General features: G+C 39.6%; 1 protein-coding gene across 2 annotated transcripts in view; it reads right to left on the reverse strand.

The window, feature by feature from the left end:
* Positions 1-22143, reverse strand: part of CFDP1 (craniofacial development protein 1) — a 116633-nt gene that overhangs the window by 93217 nt on the left and 1273 nt on the right. For both annotated transcript variants that reach the window (XM_081108106.1, XM_081108105.1), the window contains exons 2-4: positions 13597-13714; positions 9637-9856; positions 8868-8995 (exon numbers count right to left, since the gene is read on the reverse strand). In XM_081108106.1, the coding sequence (XP_080964232.1) occupies positions 8868-8995; positions 9637-9856; positions 13597-13714 (466 nt within the window). The remainder of the gene's footprint in view (positions 1-8867; positions 8996-9636; positions 9857-13596; positions 13715-22143) is intronic.

The raw sequence follows: 22143 nt of genomic DNA on the forward strand, positions 1-22143 counted from the left end.
GATAAAAAATACTATTTTTCCTCATTCCCCTGGTTAATAAGCTACCCATTTTTCAAGTGTGTGTGTGTGCGGGGGGGGGCGGGGGGGGGCGGGGGGGGGTAAAGACCCAAAATTTAACTATTAAAGTATAATTAGAAAAAACTAAAAGACTGACTTTGTACTAATGCTACCATATGCTTATACTTACAAATTCTTCCCAGTCATCACTAGTTCTTTCTCACATTTCTTAAAGATGTAGTAATGCTCTTAACTTCATACAAAAAGAAAAAGCAGAATGACATGAAAAGAGTAAAGATATGCTTGAATCTAGACACTATATTTGCATCTGGTTGTCAATTACAATTCAGGCCATAGCAGCACAATTTACAATAGCTAAGATTTGGAATCAGCCTAAGTGTCCATCGGCATATGAGTAGATTAAAAAACTTGGGTAAATCTACACAATGGAATACTGTACTGCTGTATAAAGGAAGAAACTCCTACCATTTGCAACAGCATGGATGGAGCTGGAGAGCATTATGCTAAGTGAAATAAGTCAGTCAGAGAAAGATAAATATCACATGATCTCACTCATTTGTGGATTATAATGAACAACATAAACCAATGAACAAAAACAGATCCAGAGACAGAGAAACATTGATCAGATGCTCAAACCTCAGAGGGAAGGTAGGGGAGGGTGGGGGTAAGGGGGAGAGATCAACCAAGAGACTTGTATGCATGTATATAAGCATAACCAATGGACGCAGACAACAGAGGGTGAGGGCAGGATTCGGGGGGTGGGAGGGCAATGGGGGGAAAACCACACATTTGTAATACCTTAATCAATTTAAAAAAATTCAGGCCTTCCAAGTCACTACATGAGAGTTCCTTATGATAAATTTAAATATAATTTAAGTCAAAAAAAAATCCTGCCCAATTGCTATTTAGTTTTCTTTGAAAGAATTAGAGAACTTTGACTTGTCATATTATATAGCTCTATAATGTATGTTTTAAAAGTAATAAGCATAGCCAAACCGGTTTGGCTCAGTGGATAGAGTGTCGGCCTGCGGACTCAAGGGTCCCAGGTTTGATTCCGGTCAAGGGCATGTACCTTGGTTGCAGGCACATCCCCAGTAGGGAGTGTGCAGGAGGCAGCTGATCAATGTTTCTCTCTCATCGATGTTTCTAACTCTCTATTTCTCTCCCTTCCTCTCTGTAAAAAATCAATAAAATATATTTTTTAAAAATAAGCATATATTACTTTTGAATGTTATATTTATGAAAAAGTGCTTCCCTGCTATTTGTTGACAAATATGGTGCTGCCCTCTTCTGACAAATCATAGAAATAGCAGTCTCCCTGAACATCCATCCAGTATTTAAAATCGCCATTCATTTGCTTTAAAAGTGAAATAGGCAATTTGTGTCAAACAACTTTGTTAATAAATAGTAGTAAGTCCATAAAATTTAATTTGATCAGGAAATTTAATTTCTCAAAATAACGGTTACCAGCTTTTCTTACTCTCATGTAGAGCCAGTGGTTGTTATAATAAATCTTTCTTAGAGATGTCCTATATGACACATGGAAAATAAAGCAAATCTTATTTCTAAAGGTATATTAAACACTTTCAGTATTATTTTTGTAGGCCTTCCAAACCATTAAAGGCTAACATCAGTGTTCTGCTACCCTCTATTGGACAACTCCATAGTTTCCAGGGTGATCTCTGGTCAAGAATGGATCTGCAAAATGACTATTTAGCAAGGAAAAGGGTGTTTTTACAATGGAGAATTCTGAAAGATATTGCCTTAAGTGGTCTAACTTATCACCCCCAATACTGGGTGCAGCAAGGAGGAAAAAGCATCACCAATGTAGCATTTTTTTTAATATATTTTATTGATTTTTTAGAGAGGAAAGGAGAGAGATAGAGAGTTAGAAACATCGATCAGCTGCCTCCTGCACACCCCCCACTGGGGATGTGCCCGCAACCAGGGTACATGCCCCTGACCAGAATCGAACCCGGGACCTTTCAGTCCGCAGGCCGACGCTCTATCCACTGAGCCAAACCGGTCCCGGCACCAATGTAGCATTTTTATCTAAAGTTATTCATCTGACTCTACGCATGAGGAAACAATTCAACAATCCAAACGAAGGGACATTCTACAATACAGATGAACTCAAACAATGTATGTCAAGAAATACAAAAAGGCTTTAGAACAGTTCTAATTTCAAGGAGGCTAAAAAGACTAAATGCAGTATATAATCCTGGGTTGTATGTTGGACTGAACAAGAAATAGTTATAAAGAACATTACTGGCCCTAACTGGTTTGACTCAGTGGATAGAGCGTCGGCCTATGGATTGAAGGGTCCCAGATTCGATTCTGGTCAAGGGCATGTACCATGGTTTCAGGCACATCCCCGATAGGGAGTGTGCAGGAGGCAGCTGATTGATGTTTCTCTCTCATCGATGTTTCTAACTCTCTATCCCTCTCCCTTCATCTCTGTAAAAAATTAATAGAATACTTTTTTGAAAAAAGAACATTACTGGAATAACTAGGGGGAAATCTGAATAGAATTATATAAAGAGCTACTTAAAATGTGGGCTGCAAAACTATCTGTTATTGGCCCAAAACAAGGTAGGTACAGAATAGTATTTAGAAACTTGTTTGCAATTTGACAATGTTGTAATATTCAAGATATGATCAGTGCACTCACTGCATTAAACAGAATATAGATCAATTCAGGTACTGTCAAAATTGCAAGGTGGTCACATGTGATAGTGTATTAGTCATGTGCAGAAAGACCACATTAAAATGTGTTTAAGTGATAAAACCCAAAAATGTGATAAAATGAAAGCACTGATTTTTAAAATTATAATTGTCTTATTTTTTTATTACAGTTGACATAGAATATTATATTAGTTTCAGTTGTACAGCATAGTGGTTAGACATTTAACTTACAAAGTGATCCCCTGATAAGTCTTGTATCCATCTGATACCATACATAAGTATTACAATATTACTGACTATATAATATTCCCTAAACTGTACTTTACACCCCAGTGACTATTTTGTAACTGCCAATTTGTACTCAATTCCTTAACTTTTTTTTTTTTAATATATTTTATTGATTTTTTACAGAGAGGAAGGGAGAGAGATAGAGAGTTAGAAACATCGATGAGAGAGAAACATCGATCAGCTGCCTCCTGCACATCTCCTACTGGGGATGTGCCCGCAACCCAGGTACATGCCCTTGACCGGAATCAAACCTAGGACCTTTCAGTCCGCAGGCCGACGCTCTATCCACTGAGCCAAACCGGCTTCGGCAATTCCTTAACTTTTTTCACCCAGCCCCAACCCCTCTCCCATCTGGCAACCATCAATTTGTTCTCTGTATAAGTCTATTTTTGTTTTGTTCATTTATTTTCTTCATTAGATTTCCACATGTAAATAATATGGTATTTGTCTGTCTGTATGACTTATTAATTTAGCATAATACACTAGGCCCATCCATCGTGTCCCAAATGGTAAGGTTTCATTCTTTTTTATGGCCAAGTAATATTCCATTATATATCTGTACCACTTCATCTTTATCCATATATTGATGGAGATGTAGGCTGCTTAAATGCTACTGTAAGTAATGCTTCAGTGAACTTAGGAATGCATATATCTTTTCCAAATTAGTGTTTTGGATTTCTTTGAATACTCCGAAGTGGAATTATAAGCATTTATTTTTATACATTATACATATTTTTAAATACATTTTTATTGATTTCACAGAGGGAGAGATAGAAATGTCAATAATGAGAGAGAATCATTGATTGGCTGCCTCCTGCACTCCCCCTATGGGGGATCCAGACCACAAACCAGGCATGTGCTCTGACCAGGAATAGAACTGTGACCTCCTGGTTCAAAAGACAATGCTCAACTACTGAGCCACACCGGTCAGGCAGCCTCACTGTTTTTGTGAAGAAAACACATCTATTCTTTTTTCTTTTGTAAATTAAATCTTTATTGTTGAAAATATTACATGTCTCCCTTTTTCCCCCATTAACACCTTCTAGCCTGCCCCCACCCCCAACCCCAGGCCTTCACCACCCTATTGTCTGTGTCCACGGGTTATGCATATATGCATACAAGTTCTTTGGTTGATCTCTTCCCACCCACCCACCTTTCCCCTCCTTCCCTCTGAGATTCTGCAGTCTGTTCTATGCTGCTATGTCTCTGGATCTATTTTATTCATCAGTTTATTTTGTTCATTAGATTTCACATATGAGTGAGATCATGTGATACTTGTATTTCTCTGACTGACTTATTTCGGTTAGCATAATACTCTCCAGATCCCTCCATGCTATCTCAAAGGGTAAGAGATCTTTTTTTTTTTTTTTACTGCTGCAGAGTATTCCATGGTGTAAATGTACCACTGCTTTTTTATCCACTCATCTGCTGATGGGCAATGGGGCTGTTTCTCGATCTTAGCTGTTGTAAATTGTGCTGCTATAACATAGAGGTGCATACATTCTTTCTGATTGGTATTTTGAATTTCTTAGGTTATATTCCTAGAAGTGGGATCACTGGGTCAAATGGCAGTTCCATATTTAATTTTTTTAGGAAACTCCATACTGTTTTCCATAATGGCTGCACCAGTCTGCAATCCCACCAGCAGTGTACTAGGGTTCCCTTTTCTCCACATCCCACATCTTTTCTGAATGCAGCAGTAGTAATAAACCATAAGACGATAATGGAAATAATTCCAAAGAAATGAAGGACAACCAAGTTCACACTGATTTTATTCTATGAGTCCTCTTAATTTTTTAATGTACTTTTACTGATTTCAGAGAGTAGAAAGAGGGAGAGAGATATAGAAACATCAATGATGAGAGAGAATCATTGATCGGCTGTCTCCTGCACACCCCCTACTGGGGATCAAGCCTGCAACCCTGGCATGTGCCGTGACCTGGTTCATGGGTTGATGCTCAACCACTGAGCCACATTGATCATGCAGTACTAAAACCAAAGTGAGTTCTTTGCAGTGATGTTTTGGCTAATGCAGCATTTACATACAAAACATAAAGAAATAAGTTCAAATCAAAAATTTTTCAAAAGAAAAAGCACTAAACTATAAAGCCAATAAAAACAGATGCAAAATTCCATACATTAACATTAGTGAATTGCAGCTTTCTGAGAAAGGAGCATATTTGGTTGCTAACTAAAAAACATTACCAAGACACTAGTAAAAGACTATATCAAAGATGTTTGCTTGGAAATCTGTGACAAATAAAGTAATTCAGGTACAACTTTCCAATGACACCAAAGCTTGAAGTAGTTCGGGCTCTGGCTTATAGTAGTGAAAACTAAAATAAAGTTAGCAAAGTGATTTTTCAATGCAATTTGAAGAATGCCAGATTACTTCAAACATGAAAATTATCATGGTATGTTTGTGATTTAAACATAAGGGTGATATAAAGGATTCTTTTATCAGTTTCTTGCTGACAAACATACCGGACACTAATCTGTACGATAAAACTAGGGTCATATTGTCAACAAATATGATTTGAAGTATAAAGTGTTTGGAAGAGTATATTCCAAAGACACAGCTGGCAAGATGGAAAAACAATTTAGATTAAGAAGCTTGTGCTAGAATGTACATTAACACACTGCTTCCTTCACGGATAAAAGTCTTGCTAACAAAAAAATCTTGCTACAGTAGTAAAGATTATGAATTATCTAAGGTTAATGCCTTAAAATTTTAAATGACTCTATATGTGATAAACTGAAAGCAGATCATAAATGTGTATATGCTATACTGCATGCTAAAATACAATGGTTATGGAAGAGAAAAATGCTGCTGAGAATGATGAACTAGGAAATAAACAGTTTTTCCAAAAGGAAAAATAATCAGTTGGTTCCCAATTTTAAAGATCTCAACTAGACAGTAAAACTTGCTTATTTCTGTGATATCTTTCATATGTTTAGTAATCTTAGTACTCCCATGCAAGGACATGTCAACATGTTTTTCAGTAGCAAATAAAATATAAGGGTAAACAATGAAAATTAAGAAGCCTGGAAGAACAGAGTTACTATAGATTAACAATTTTATAGAAGGTTTAGAGAAGGTTTATAGAACCTTTTATAGAAGGTTTATAGAAGGTTTATTTTCTATCAAAATAATACCCACACACTTCATGAATCCAGAAGTATGACTTAAATCCTAGCTAATAAAGAGGGAATATGTTAATTGACTTCTCTGTCCTCAAAGATGGCGGCACCCACAGCCAATAAGGAGGGAATATGCTAATTGACTGTCCCGCATTCAAAGATGGCGGCATCCACAGCCAATAAGGAGGGAATATGCTAATTGACTGTCCCACCCTCAAAGATGGTGGCACCCACAGCCAATAAGGAGGGAATATGCTAATTGACTGCCACACCCTCAAAGATGGTGGCACCCAGTCACAAGATGGTGGTGCCCAGTCCCCTCTGCCCCACCAGGGCGGCAGGTGCGCCTGCCTCCAGAGTCCCTCAGTCCCCTCAGCCCCCCAGCCACCCAGGGCTGGCCCGAGGCACAGGCAAGCCTCGGATGGCAGCTGCCCAGCCGCCCAGGGCCGATCAAGGCTTGCACTGCTGGCAGTGGTAGCAGCAGAGGTGTGATGGAGCGTCACCTTCCCCTGATCGCTGGGTTGACTCCTGCCCCTGAAGGCTCCTGAGCTGTGAGAGGGGGCAGGCCGGGCTGAGGGTCCGTCCCCCCCTTCCCCCCTGCCCCCGTCCAGTGCATGAATTTTCAGGCACCAGGCCTCTAGTCTATAATAAAAGTATAATATGCTAATTAGACCAGATGGCTAAACGACCTTCCGGACGTCCTGGACAAAGCCAGGGCTGCGAGGGCCGAGGCAAGCTGCCTGGGCTGCGAGGGCCGAGTCCCTTGCAGGAATTTCGTGCATCAGGCTTCTAGTTTAATTATAATTTGACAGAATAAACTATTGATATGGGCAGGATACTGATAAAGTACTAAAGATGAACTTTGAAAATACAGTATCACTGGCTTCATTTCAAACAAAAGTAAAAATGAAAATCTTGAACTTAGTGAAATGGCTTTAAAATCTAAACTTCTATTCTCATGGGAATATCTGAGATTAATTTCTTTTTTTTAAATATATTTTTATTGATTTCAGAGAGAAAGGGAGAGGGATAGAGAGATAGAAACATCAATGATGAGAGAATATATTGATTGGCTGCTTCCTGAACGCCACTACTGGGGATCAAGCCTGCGACCAGGGCCTGTGCCTTTGACCAAAATTGAACCTGGGACCCTTCAGTCCACATGCCAACACTCTATCCACTGAGCCAAACCAGCTAGGGCTGAGATTAATTTCTTTATGATGAATATTATCTTTTAAAAAAAAGAAAACAACACAGAAATAATTTACATATACATTATCCTCCAGGAGTAGTATTGTCATCAACCCAACTCAGATTAGATACATTAACATGAAAAAAATAAGCTATTTTATTTAATTAAAAACTTTAAGTGAAATTTTTCAGAAGAAAAAGTTGGGGAGAAAATTTTTTTTAAGTATTAAAAAGTTTGCTTCGCACTATTTATAAAACTAGTATTACCAAATTCTTTTTTCCAAGATGTATTTTCACTGGATGAAATAATTGCTGGAAACTTAGATATTATTTTTAAGAATATCTATTTTAGCCCTGCCCAGGTGGCTCAGTTACTTGGAGTGTCATCCCATACACCAAAAAGCTGCGGGTTTGATTCCCAGTCAGGGCATATGCCTAGTTTGTGGGTTCCATTTTTGGTTGGGCACGTATGGGAGGCAACCAATTAATGTTTTTCTCTCTCACATCGATGATTTTCTCTCTCTCCCTTCATCTCTCTCTAAAAATCAATAAAAACATGTCCTCAGGTGAGGATTAAAAAAAAAGAATGTCGATTTTAGGGGAAATTATCTTTTCAAAGAGCATACAGGTCTAATTAATTACTGTCAAAAAATAAATAAATGTGATTACCTAAAAATTATTAATTGGCACTTCATGTATTCTCATTTAGCTCTAAATTACAGATCTGCTGTTTTCACATAATAAAGTTTAAGTAAGTAGGAAAGAGGAAATTCTTGGCATGTGGTTATTACCTGGAATGGCCAGGAGGTTATTAAGTCCCTAACTGTTTTTCTAAACCAGTAACAATAACAAACTTCCTGAATCAATCTAAAAAATAATATTAATGCCCTAGCCAGTTTGGCTCAGTGGATAGAGCGTCGGCCTGTGGACTAAAGGGGCCCCGGTTTGATTCCAGTTAAGGGCACATGCCCAGGTTCTGGGCTCGATCCCCAGTAGGGTACATTCAGGAAGCAGCCAATCAATGAATTTCTTTTATCATTGATGTTTCTATCTCTGCCTCTCCCTTCCTCTCTGAAATCAATAAAAAACAATAATCATGGTAATAGTAATAGTAATAGTAATATTAAGGTAAGGAAATAATATTGGAACCAAATTTCTCTCCTGGCACTTTTAATTCTTACCTGATTTCAGAGGCTTCACTGGGGCTCATACTTCATAGTCAGGTAAAGTAATAAATGGAGAAATGACAGCCGAAGTCACAAGACATGTCAATGAGTATGTGGAACCATATACTTTACTCATACATTTTCCTGTTTCTGTTCAGCCAACCACTTCATAATACTCCAAAACTAGATTTTGATACGTGAAAGGCCCTGTCTCACATTCTCTGATAATTCATGGAACCACTGTTTTCTCTGAGATCAAATATAACTCTCCCAAAATATTATGATGGGGTGGAATGAGGACAGATGACTCATAGCACCATTTAGAAAGATGCTCATTTTTAAAAGAACTAGTTTGGAAGTTTGTGAAGGTCATCTTACCTGACTTCTTCACCAGCAAAATCAAACACCTTGGTGATTTTAACTTTTTCTGTTTCTTTAGGTTTCTCTAGCTCTTCTGCTTTGACCAACAGTTTATTTGAACTAGTCTCTTCAGTCTCTTCTCTTTTCTATGAAAAGAGAAATGTAATCAGTTTCACATAAGAATTAAATATAAACAAACCACTCAAACATGCTGTTTATGGCTATTCATAAATGTTTCATCTCTAAACAGTTAAAAATCTACTGAAAACTTATTTGATTGGAAAAGCTAATTTTTCCTACCAGAGGGAATGCTTTACTTTTCACTTAATAGAGTTACTATCAAAAGGCATCTATGTAGTCTTTCTTTTTTTATTCTTTTAAATCTATTTTTATTTTTGCAACATAATGTTGCAAACTCAAGAAAACTTTTAAATCTGGGACTACTGATTAAGATGCACACTGGGGGATATAGAGAGGAAGGAAGAGAGAAAGAGATACAGAAACATCAACGATGACAATCACTGATTGGCTGCCTCCTACAGGTCCCCCACTGGAGATCGAACCCACAACCTGGGCATGTGCCCTTGACAGGAATCAAACCCAGGACCCTTCAGTCTGCAGGCCGGCACTCTATCCACTGAGCCAAACCAGTTAGGGCTATGTAGTCTGATTTCTGCTAGAAGATTCAAATCTCAATTTGTAAATGTAATAAAATCTATTTGGACAACTTAGGGTATTTCTGGAGAAAATACTTAGGGTATTTCATCTCATTCACCTAACAACTTACTTTAACTTGTGGACTCGAGGGCACTTTTGATTTTGGTCCCACATCATTGAGGAAGCTGGCCCACAGTTCATCCTCCTTCTTTTTCCTTGCATCCTCGGACTTGGTGCCTTCTTCTTGCTCTGCAGCTGTGTCTTCCTCCTCATTGCTGCTTCCTCCAGATTCCCCACTGACATCCTCCTCTTCCTCTTCTTCTAATGAGAGGCCACCTTGTTTTCTCTTCCTAATCACCAAGATTACAAGGAAAAAGAAAGAGAAGTCATGCAAAATGATTTCAGTTATCCTTTCCTCAATTCCAAACATAATGTAGCAAACTCAAGAAAACTTAAATGCGGGACTACTAAGATGCACGCTGAGGAAGCACAGAAGAGGTACACTGAGATTTTGTGGAAGAAAAAAAGAATTGCGCTCTTCGCTTCCTCTAAAACACTGGAATCAGAATACAGCGTTCTCCTTCTAAGTCAGGACCAGCTATTTTCACCAAGAAACATCCCAAATCACCTCACAGAATCAATCTGTCTAGCAACAGTGTTCCAAGAATATATATAGCAGATTTTTTTGACTTTTTGAAGTCAACACATTTGGAGAATATGCTTTATTGAGGAGAGCCTCAAATTTATTTGCACTGTTTATTCCTACAATTCCCCAGGGACAGGATCCATATTTCTTCCCATTTTCTGATGATATGAAAGCTGGAATACAGAAAATTTCAAAGACAAAGAAATTGGACCCAAAACTTATGCTAGTAAAGTGATTTTAACTTCAAGTGAACTTAATACCTAAAATTCCTTTTTCCTGCCGGGGTCCAACCCCAGCGGGTCCAGGGGTCCCCAAAGATGTGGACGGAGTCGGCGAAGTAGGAATGACATGGAGGCAGCATTCAGTTGATCATCATAGCCGGGTTCTCTTGTCAGGGTCTCCTGCCAAGTTCTGGTCTGGATCTCCAGCGAAGTTCTGGCTAGGATCTCCAGCCAGGTTCTGTGTCCATGTTCTCTTGCTAGGTTCTCCAGCCAGGTTCTCCAGATTCTCCAGCCAGGTTCTGTAGCCTCGCTAGGTTCTCCAGCCAAGTTCAGTCACCAGGTTCTAGTCAGGTTCTCTTGCCAATTTCTGTAGTCAGGTTCAGTCCAGGATCTTTTGCCATGTTCTCTCCAGCGAAGTTCTTCTGTCTGTAGGTTCTGTGTAGGTGCTGTCTTCTTTCTGTCTCCTAAGTTCTGTGTCTTGCTGTCTTATTACATCTGTATTTATACCAGTTGATTTTAATCCTGTCAATCTCTATTACAAAGGTTAGGGCGTTTCTTATCTCCATTCCAGGGAGTAAAGATTATGTAGCTTAAGCATGATTGTTCATAGTTAAAGTGATTAATTACCCGCCTGGCACTTAGTTGAGGGGTTTTATTCCCTCCCTAACTTCAGGGAAAAATTCCTACCTGGGGAAACAACCTTTCTAGGAGAGGCATCCCCTCCCTGACTTCAGGGAAAAATTCCTACCTGGGGAAACAACCTTTCTCGGAGAGGTGACCTTGGTTAAAACACACAGCGCTAAGGGGAGCAAACATATTAAGAACAGTATGCTATATATGCCAGGTCCCTTGAAACAGCAAGGATGGACCGGCTCCCGGCAAATTCCCCCTTTTTTATTTTTTAAAAGCAGGCATTAAAAAGAAAAACCCCAAATGCTCTCTTGTATCCATTTTAAGAGTAGGATTGACGCTTTCCGCTATTACCTGAGTCATGATCTATCACCCCAGGGAGAGCTTGCCAATCCTGCACTTTCCCAGGGTGGAAAGGCTGCAGTGGGGTTAAGGATAAGGCTCCTTGGGCCTACCTTCTCCCATGCCATTACATTTACCTTTCCTTCCTCAGAAAAGCATGGACATATTTCTTGTATAAAACGTTCTGTCTGACTGGGAGTAACCTTAATTCCTCTGCTAGCAAGCATATGTGTTAAAAGATCAATACAGAGTCTTATTTCTTTAGACTCAGTATGGCACATCTTCTTAATGTAAAGATCAATACAGAGTCTTCTTTCTTTGGACTCAGTATGGCACATCTTCTCAATCTAAGTTCTGTACTATCCACCTTCTTACCCTACTTATCCTCTATAGGGGGGTTTGCAGCACCCTGGTGGAGTCCTATCCGTCCCGAATGTGGGGTTCTCAATGGGGGGGGGGGGGGCTTACCTAGGGGAATCCTGTTCCAGGAGTTCCCAAAGGTGTGGACGGAGTCGGCAAAGACTATCCACCCTCTTCCTACGGTGGAGTCCTATCCGTCCCGAGTGTGGGGCGCTTACCTAAGGGAACCCTGTTCGGGCGCCATATGCCGGGGTCCAACCCCAGCGGGTCCAGGGGTCCCCAAAGATGTGGACGGAGTCGGCGAAGTAGGAATGACATGGAGGCAGCATTCAGTTGATCATCATAGCCGGGTTCTCTTGTCAGGGTCTCCTGCCAAGTTCTGGTCTGGATCTCCAGCGAAGTTCTGGCTAGGATCTCCAGCCAGGTTCTGTGTCCATGTTCTCTTGCTAGGTTCTCCAGCCAGGTTCTCCAGATTCTCCAGCCAGGTTCTGTAGCCTCGCTAGGTTCTCCAGCCAAGTTCAGTCACCAGGTTCTAGTCAGGTTCTCTTGCCAATTTCTGTAGTCAGGTTCAGTCCAGGATCTTTTGCCATGTTCTCTCCAGCGAAGTTCTTCTGTCTGTAGGTTCTGTGTAGGTGCTGTCTTCTTTCTGTCTCCTAAGTTCTGTGTCTTGCTGTCTTATTACATCTGTATTTATACCAGTTGATTTTAATCCTGTCAATCTCTATTACAAAGGTTAGGGCGTTTCTTATCTCCATTCCAGGGAGTAAAGATTATGTAGCTTAAGCATGATTGTTCATAGTTAAAGTGATTAATTACCCGCCTGGCACTTAGTTGAGGGGTTTTATTCCCTCCCTAACTTCAGGGAAAAATTCCTACCTGGGGAAACAACCTTTCTAGGAGAGGCATCCCCTCCCTGACTTCAGGGAAAAATTCCTACCTGGGGAAACAACCTTTCTCGGAGAGGTGACCTTGGTTAAAACACACAGCGCTAAGGGGAGCAAACATATTAAGAACAGTATGCTATATATGCCAGGTCCCTTGAAACAGCAAGGATGGACCGGCTCCCGGCATTTTCCCTTTTCATAAAGTACAATTTGCTTTTTGCCAGAGAGACAGAAACACCAATCAAAGAGAGTAAAAGACTTCTATGGAAGATTCTCTTATGTGAGTTAAATAACCCAACAGAATTTTCATAATTTTTGGAGGGAGTGTAATTCAGTACCAGGTCTATGGAAGGTAATTTGCTAATATCTATAAATAATTTTTTTATTGCATATAACCTTTGATTAAACAATTCTACTTCTACAGACCTGATTTACAGGTATACTTCTACATTTACATGAAGATATATATAAAAAATATTCACTGCAGTCTTGTTTGTTATAGGAAAGATGAGGTACAAATTAAATGTCTCAATAAGAGAATCCTTAAATAAAGTAAGGTCTATTCATACAGTGAAATATGCAGCCACTGAAAAGAATAAAATATAGCTAGATATATTTCCATAGTATCATCTTCAAGATGTAAAATAATGAAAATAAGAAACGATATGCAGAGTATGACATTTGCTGGTGTTGTTTTTAAAGAGAGTAGGAAATATATACATACACACTTGCGCATGCACAGAATATCTCTGGTAGCAAAGTTCTTCTGAGGCACAGCAATAAGGGCTAGAAATGGGGTACACATTTTGGTAGTAACTAAGTTTTTCACTTTAATTGTGTACATATTTCCTATTAAATTTTTTAAATTAGTACTCAAAATAATTTTAATCCTGAAATGTCACCAATGTTTCCCTTCAATGGTAAGAAACCCTAGCAGCAACTCCAATCCCAATCAGGATGGTAGTGACACTAGCCCTGACTTCCAAGGGCCCTGAGGGCAGCGTTACCTGGCAGGAATGCTCTGAGCCTTTCTTTTTTTCCCTTCGGTTTTCTGTGTTTGCTCTTCACCATCCACTTCATCTTCCTTCACTAATTCACTTACATCATCTTCACTATACTCTCCACCTGAAATCACATAATAGAGTGGTCAGACAGGAATAAAGGTTTCCACATCAAGTTGAGACATTTGCATTAAGAAAAAAGTATAGTACTTTTCCTCTATTCTTCACCTAACTACAATATTTTCTTCCTTAGAGAAAGCTTCCCTGTCCCTGGAGACAAGGCTAGGTTCCCGGATTCTACGCTTCCACGGCAGTATATATTTTCCTCCATAACTCATTCCACTTAGATTTAATGTTTGCAATTTCTGCTCTACTCTACACACCATGAGGATATGGATCCTGTTTTGTCTTTATAGATTTTTTATGAATAAATGAATGAATAGAAATTCCAATTCTACCTACTGTACTTTTCAAAGAAGAACCCGATGTTCCCACTTTATCTTGGATACATTTCAAAACTGAGCAAGTAATACCTTGTCTTGTCAATAACGAAGGTTTAGAAAGAGGCCTAAAGACTTCCAGTTAGACATAGCAGAAAGAACAAACATATCTAGTCCCCATCCTCAGACACTGACATTCAGGCCTCCCCAATGAAAGTGTGTTGCTTGGATGCCCAGACTGACCACACTGTGGGCACCAGTCAATAAATCCTGCTCACATAGATATTCAACTAGCTTTTTTTACTTCATAGAAACTTTTTGTTGTTGTTGTTAATCCTCATCAGAGGATATTTTTCCACTGATCTTTTTAGAGAGTGGAAGAGAGAGAGAAAGACGGAGAGAAACATCGACGTGAGAGAAACACATCGATTGGTTGCTTCATGCATGCACCCAGACCAGGGCCAGAGCTGGGGAGGAGCCTGCAACCGAGGTACGTGCCCTTGACAGGAATCAAACCTGGGACCCTTTGGTCTGCAGGCCAATGTTCTATCCAGTGAACCAAACCGGCTAGGGCACTTCATATAAACTTTTATTTGAAGCATAACACATGTATGAAAAAACACACAAATCTAATGTATACTTCAATAAAATTATGTGAAGTGAACACACATAGAACCAGGACCCAATTCAAGAAGCTGAACATGATGATCAGAATTCCATAAGGCCCCTTGGGTCCCCTTCCAGTCACTAGTCACTGGGCCCATCCCAACGGCAACCACTATCCTGACTTCCAATACCTCAGATTAGTTTGGTGTGTTTTTGAGCATTAAAGAAACAGAAGCCTACAGTACGTACTCTTTTGTGTCTGGTTGCTTTCACTCAGCATTCTGTTTGTGACAGGCACCCTTATTATTGCATGTAGACGTAGTTTATTCATTCTCACTCCAAAATAGTATTTCATTGTATGACTAGACCACAACATATTTATCCATTCTTCTGTTGACAGACATCTAGGTTGTTTCCAGTTTGAAACCCTTAGAAATAGTTTTGAATATTCCTTACATCTAATCAGCTTTTAAATATCTCACTCACAATGAACCAACCACTTCAGGGAGGTCTCCAATATTGAAAGGCAATACTGAAAACAAGCAGAAAGAAAATCAAAAGAAACAGAAAAGAAAAACACCCAAAGGTTACAACTTTATTTAAAAAAAAAAAAAAAGCCTTTATAATTAATATCCTCAAAGAGACATCCATGAAATAAAAATGATTTAAAAATATTTTTTCAAAAAACTAAAACAAAACTCTTGAAAACTACAACTATGATAGCAGAGATTAGAAAAAGAGAAGGAAGATGCTGAGAAGAAGCCAGCCCTGTGATAATCTGGAGAATAATTGAGGCTGAGGAAACAGTAAATATAAGGGTTCTAAAATGGAAACAAGTTTGGTATCTTGACACCAAGTGATAGGTAAAAGTGTTTCATGAAGGAGGAACACTTAACCAGGTTAAGATGGCAGTCTGAACGCACAAATGTAATTTTGATTCCTCCTGACACCCAGTAAAATCACTACAGCAAAGGACTTTTAAAAGACATGAACCTACAATGGTGGGTACTTAATTGCATTGTATTTGTTTATATTTGCAAAAGACAACACTAGAAGGATAAACAAAAAAACGAATGAAAATAGCCATCTATATGGGTTAGGACAGAACAGGGTGGAGTAGGCAGGGGCAGAAGCTAGAGTTCTCCGTGTTTATCTTTCTACAGAATTTTGAACATTCTCTTAAGAACAACTTAAGTAAATAAATATAACTATATGCCCAAACAATAACATAACCCACAAAAAAGGGATTCCAAGGAGTTAGAAACATAGTATTTTGATTGTGCATCCTTAGCAAGATGCAGTGTAAAGATGAAGAGTTCTACTCCTTGTAGTTACATCAATGTTGGTATTGTGAAACTATTTCCTTTATATGTTAGGTGAAAGCAAGTAATGAATTATGTTAATCACGTTAGGAATCTAGATGCTGAGCATAAGAGAAATGACACAATTATAAAATCAAAGAAATTAAGAGAGAAAACACAAATGTTAAAACAGAATTTAAAGTATCAATATGAACTTTCATTTTAAAATAAATATTTTCTAGTTTGTTCACTCAAATGGCACAGAAAAAATATCATACTAGTAGCAATGATAATCTCTTTAAAGTTCAGATCTCATTCTTTGACATGTTTCATCACCAAAAGTGCTCCCTGAAAAAAAACAACAAAAAAAATGAGCTAATTTCAGGTCTAAGAGAAGGAAAGCACAATGTGAAACTGGGTCGTTTGCTGTGCCAGAAAGCAAGGAATGGGTCACTTTAAAAGGTTTTAAGACCCAGCTTGAAAGAAGTCCTAGTGGCCAAAAGTGGTAACATGAGCATTAAAAGGAATAACTGTTGGTAGATTAAAACACATGTAATGAGCCCTGACCAGTTTGGCTCAGTGGCTAGAGCGTTGGCCTGTGGACTGAAGAGTCCCAGGTTCGATTCCGGTCAAGGGCATGTACCTTGGTTGCGGGCACATCCCCAGTAGAAGATGTGCGGGAGGCTGCTGATCGATGTTTCTCTCTCATCGATGTTTCTAACTCTCTCTCTCTCTCCCTTCCTCTCTGTAAAAAATCAATAAAATATATTAAAAACAACAACAACAACAACAAAAAACACATGTAATGACAAAAATCTGTGAACCTGCCCAGACTTCGTGGTTCAATAGTTGAGCGTTGACCTATGAACCAGGAGGTCAGTTAGATTCCCAGCCGGGGCACATGCCCGGGTTGTGGGCTCAATCCCCAGTAGGGGTTGTGCAGCTGATTGATGATTCTCTCTCATCATTGATGTTTCTATCTCTCTTCCTCTCTGTAATCAATAAAAAAATTTTAAAATCTGTGAGCCCTTTATGATATTCAAAAACACTAAAAATAATTTGTACCATTTTAGGGTACTATTAAAATAACTCCCCATTTTGCCCTGGCAGGGTGGCTCAGTTGGTTGGAGCATCATCCTGCATATCAAAAGGTTGCAGGCTCGATCCCCCAGTCGGCAAAATTGGACAGCATTTGCCCATTTTGTGCTTTATTATCTACTAGAGGCCCAGTGCACAAAATTCATGCATGGGTAGGGTCCCTAGGCATGGCCGACCATCAGGGCAGATCTGTGGGGTGACCAGCAGGGCAATCAGGGCGGGGCCCCCACTGGCATCCACCTTGGCCAGCCTGGCGCCACCCACTCCCCAGCCCTGCCCCCACCCCCCAACCCCTGCTGGTCACCTCCCTCTGTGGGGTAACCAGCAGGGCTGACTGAGGGTCCCCGCTGGCACCAGCCTTGGCTGGCCTGGTGTCGCCCGCTCGCCAGCCAGCCCTGCCCCCCCCACCGCCAGTCACCTCCCTCTGTGGGGAGACCGTGGGGCAATCGGGGGGGGGGCCCCACTCACACCCGCCTTGGCTGGCCTGGGGCCTGCAGGCTGGGGGCAGCTCCTGCATTGAGCGTCTGCCCCCTGGTGGTTGGTGCACGTCATAGCGACCGGTCGTTCCACCAGTCATTCTGATGTTCAGTCGACTTGAATATTAGGCTTTTATTATATAGGATAGGGTTGTTATTCTGCTTCTTATTCCCTTCCCACCCCCAACCCCTGCCCCCATAGTAGCTGCATGGAATTTGAGGCAATTAAGAGAGATCTCTCTCTCTCTCCCCCCTTTCCCCTCTTTCTAAAATCAATCAATAAAAATAATAAAGTAACTCCCCATGTTGAAAATTGACAATTAAGGAAAATGAATTAAAAATTTATCCTGTCCCAAGTGATGAGGGAAAGCTATATATACTTTACAGAAGAACATCAATTAATAAATGTAAAAAAAAAACCCATAGAATTAGAAAAACAGCACTTCTCTAATAATAGTAGTAATTTAGGCAAGGATTATCAAGTAATGTTAAAAAAAAAACACCCACACACAGTTTAAGTTTTAACCATTAGGTAAACTGCCACAGAGAATACTTTCAGTTCCAAGAAGGTTTGCAAAAGAGGGATCAGACTCTCATCATCTTGATTCAGTAGTCACAACTATGGGAATCAACCAGGTATAATGTGTCTTCTGATGTTATGCATTGTGTAACACACAAGTCATCTATAATATATTCTAGCCAAAAATATTTTATTTAAACCAACTGAGCATTTAGATCTAACTTCTAATGTATGGTAAATTCAAGGGACAAAGGAACAACTTAAAACAATACAATGAGGGAGCAATAAATCCTGAAGGTGAGACATTCTGCAGGACACATGGCCTGATCCTCTTAGGCAAATCAATGTCATTAGACAAAAGCTTCTATTAGATTAAACAGATTTCAAGGATGGAACAACTACATGATATGTATAGTCCTGAACTGAACTGTGATTTGGACAGACAAGCTATAGCTATTTTGGGGTCAACTGGGAAAATATGAATATGAATATTAAATGAGTTGAAAGTTTACAGAAATGGGTAGGGAAAGATTCATTCACTGGAAAGAGGAGGTTACAAAGTAACATGAAATGTTTAACTGCCTGCATTTTCTAATTTTCTGCAAAGCCAGTGAACTGCTTTCATAATATAAAGTTACTTTTCTTCATATAAATGGACAAATGTTGCATTGCAGATGGTTCAGGCAAGAAGATGCACATGGCTCTGGATCTCAAACACGTAAAAAGATGCTCAATCTGACTGATAAGAGATAAACACATTTTAAATTAAACAAAACAAGATCAAATTCCATGCAGCTACTATGGGGGCAGGGTTGGAGGGCTGGGGAGGGAATAAGAAACAGAATAAGCCTATAAACAATAAAGCACAAAATGGACAAATACTGTATTGTCCAAAGACTCAGAGATTATATCACCTTTTTATTCCTCCATGCTTAAATATGAGCCAAACAACTAAGAATCACAGAAAATCTGAGAAAGTATCTAACACAGTGATGGCGAACCTATGACAGGCGTGTCAAAGGTGACACGCGAACTCATTTTTTTGGTTGATTTTTCTTTGTTAAATGGCATTTAAATATATAAAATAAATATCAAAAATATAAATCTTTGTTTTACTATGGTTGCAAATATCAAAAAATTTCTATATGTGATACGGCACCAGAGTTAAGTCAGGGTTTTTCAAAATGCTGACACGCCGAGTTCAAAAGGTTCGCCATCACTGGTCTAACATAATAAAACCCAAAACAAACAGCAATGTATGAAAAGAATATATTATGACCACATAAGTTTATCTCAGTATTAAAAGGCTGTTCAAAATTTAAAAATCAATTAACAAGCAAAATGGAGACAGATTCATAGACAGAGAGCAGGCTGACAAATGGGAGCTGGAGGTAAGTGTGAGGGATTGAGCAAAAAAGAAGGAAAAAAAGAGAAAAAACTCATGGGCACAGACAACAGTGTGGTGAGGAGGGATGGGGGGATAAATAGTGATGCACTGAGACTTGACTTGGGGTAGTGAACACACAATACAGATGATGTGTTGTAAAATTGTGCATCTGAAACCTGTATAATTTTGTTAACCAGTGTCACCCCAATAAATTCAATAAAAAGGTAAAAAAATTTTTTAATCAATCACTAATTCACCACATTAACAGACAGCAGAAGAAAAACACATAATTAATACATAGAGAAAAGGCATTTGACAAAGTTCACCTCTCAGCAAATTAGGAATAGAGGAAACTTTAACCTGATAAAGAGCATCTGTGAGAGGCATATAGTATATGCAGAATGCCAGCGTTCAAATCCCAGCTTAGCTACTATTTAGCTGGGTCACTTTGGGGGCCTCAGTTCCTTTATCTGTAAAGTGGTATTAAGTGATTTAGTTAGTCAATGTAAAGTGCTTAAAACAAACAAACACACATTAAAGTCAACTGTGAAAAATCTATAGCTAACATTTCACTCTGATTCTTTCAAGGCAAGGATGATCACTATCATCATTATTATTCAACATCATACTGGAAGTCATATCAAGTACATATGTCCTTGACTGGAATTGAATTAACAGTGACCTTCTGGTTCATAGGTCGAAGCTCAACCACTGAGCCACCCCTGCTGGGCCCTCCTTAATCTTAAATGCATAAAAGAAACTGCAAACTGCTATTCTCTGGAACATATGAGATTTTGCTACCCAACTGACATTTCTTAAAAGAAATTAAAGATATATCTAGGGAAAGGAAGAAATAAAACTGTTTCTATCACAGACATGATCCATGCGGGGGGAGAATAAGGCTTGGACTTGTTGATTTTGGTGGTAGTTACACAATTCTAAGCATTTATAGAAACTCATAGAGCAGTACACCAAAAAGAGTGAATGTTACTGTATGTAAGTTACAATTTTTTTAAATGTAAGTATTATTGCCCTAGGTCAGTGGCCGGCAAACTGCGGCCACATGTGGCTCTTTGGCCCCTTGAGTGTGGCTCTTCCACAAAATACCGACTTCTGCGCATGGCCACGAAGTTTCAATCGCACTGTACATGCACGCCCGCACATGTCTATCCCTCTCCCTTCCTCTCTGTAAAAAATCAATAAAATATTTTTTTTAAAAAAATTCAAACAATTCAATACTAAAACCACAAATAATCCAATTTAAAAAATCGGCAGAGGACCTAAATAAACAGGTCTCCAAAGAGGACATAAGATGGCCAACAGACATATGAAAAGATGCTCAACATCATTAATCATCAGAGAAATGCAAATTAAAACCACAATGAGTTATCTCCTTATACCTGTCAGATGGCTATCATTAATAAATCAACAAACAATAAGTGTTGGTGAGGAGGTGGAGAAAAGGGAGCCCTCCTGCCCTGTAGGTGGGAATGCAGATTGGTGCAGCCGCGATGGAAAACAGTATGGAGGGTCCTCAAAAAATTAAAAATGGAACTGCCTTCCCTGGCCGGTTGGCTCAGTTGGTTGGGCGTTGTCCTGTGCACCAAAAGATTGCTGGATTCAAGTCAGGGCTCTGGTTTGGGGCTTGATCCCTGGTAGGGAGCAGGAGGCAGCCCACTGATGTTTTGCTCTCACAGTGATGTTTCTCTCTCTCTCTTCCTGCTTCTCTCTCTTTAAAAAATCAATAAAAATAATAAATAAATAAATAAATAAATAAATAAATAGGCTTATTTTTGCCTTAAGCAAAATGCCCCCTTGGAAATAACCCCTTTCAGACCCTTCCTCCTAAATTGGGCCACATAACCTCAATTATCCTGTAATCCAATCCCCAATCTCCCCTTGCCTCTCCCCACTATCAGTGATCTTCCTTAGGATCCCTCCTTAATCTTTTTAAATATATTTTTATTGATTTCAGAGGGGCAAGGGGAGGGAGAGATAGAAACATCAGTGATGAGTCATTGATCAGCTGCCTCCTGCACACCCCACACTGGAAATCGAGCCCACAACCCAGGCATATGTCCTTGACCGGAATTGAATGAACAGTGACCTCCCAGTTCATAGGTCGAAGCTCAACCACTGAGCCACCCCTGCCAGGCCCTCCTTAATCTTAAATGCATAAAAGAAACTGCAAACTGCTATTCTCTGGAACATATGAGATTTTGCTACCCAACTGACATACATCATCAATTTGGCTCAAATAAAATCTTTTTTTAAAATATATTTTTATTTATTTCAGAGAGGAAGGGAGAGGGAGAGACAGAAACTTCAATGATGAGAGAGAATCACTGATTGGCTGCCTCCTGCACGCCCCCTGCTGGGGATCGAGCCTGCAACCTGGGCATGTGCCCTTGACCGGAATCGAACCCGGGACCCTTCAGTCCACAGGCCCTGGCTATATCCACTGAGCCAAACCAGCTGGGGCTCAAATAAACTCTTATAAAAAAATTCTCTACAGGTTTGGGTATTTCTTATATCAACAAACTGAATACTGACCTAACCCAAACTGGACATAAGAACAATGGCAAACTGGAGAGTTGCTCAGGACCTGCGGTGGAAGGGTGTCTGCGCTGGGAGTGGGAGGAATGAGACTGGGGATGATTGACAGGGATGATGGGAACTGCTTGGGTTCAAAACAAGCCTTTTTGATTAAAATGAAAACTAGTCT

This window comes from Myotis nattereri, assembly GCF_964212035.1.
Source record: "Myotis nattereri genome assembly, chromosome: 15".
NCBI classification, from domain to species: domain Eukaryota; kingdom Metazoa; phylum Chordata; class Mammalia; order Chiroptera; family Vespertilionidae; genus Myotis; species Myotis nattereri.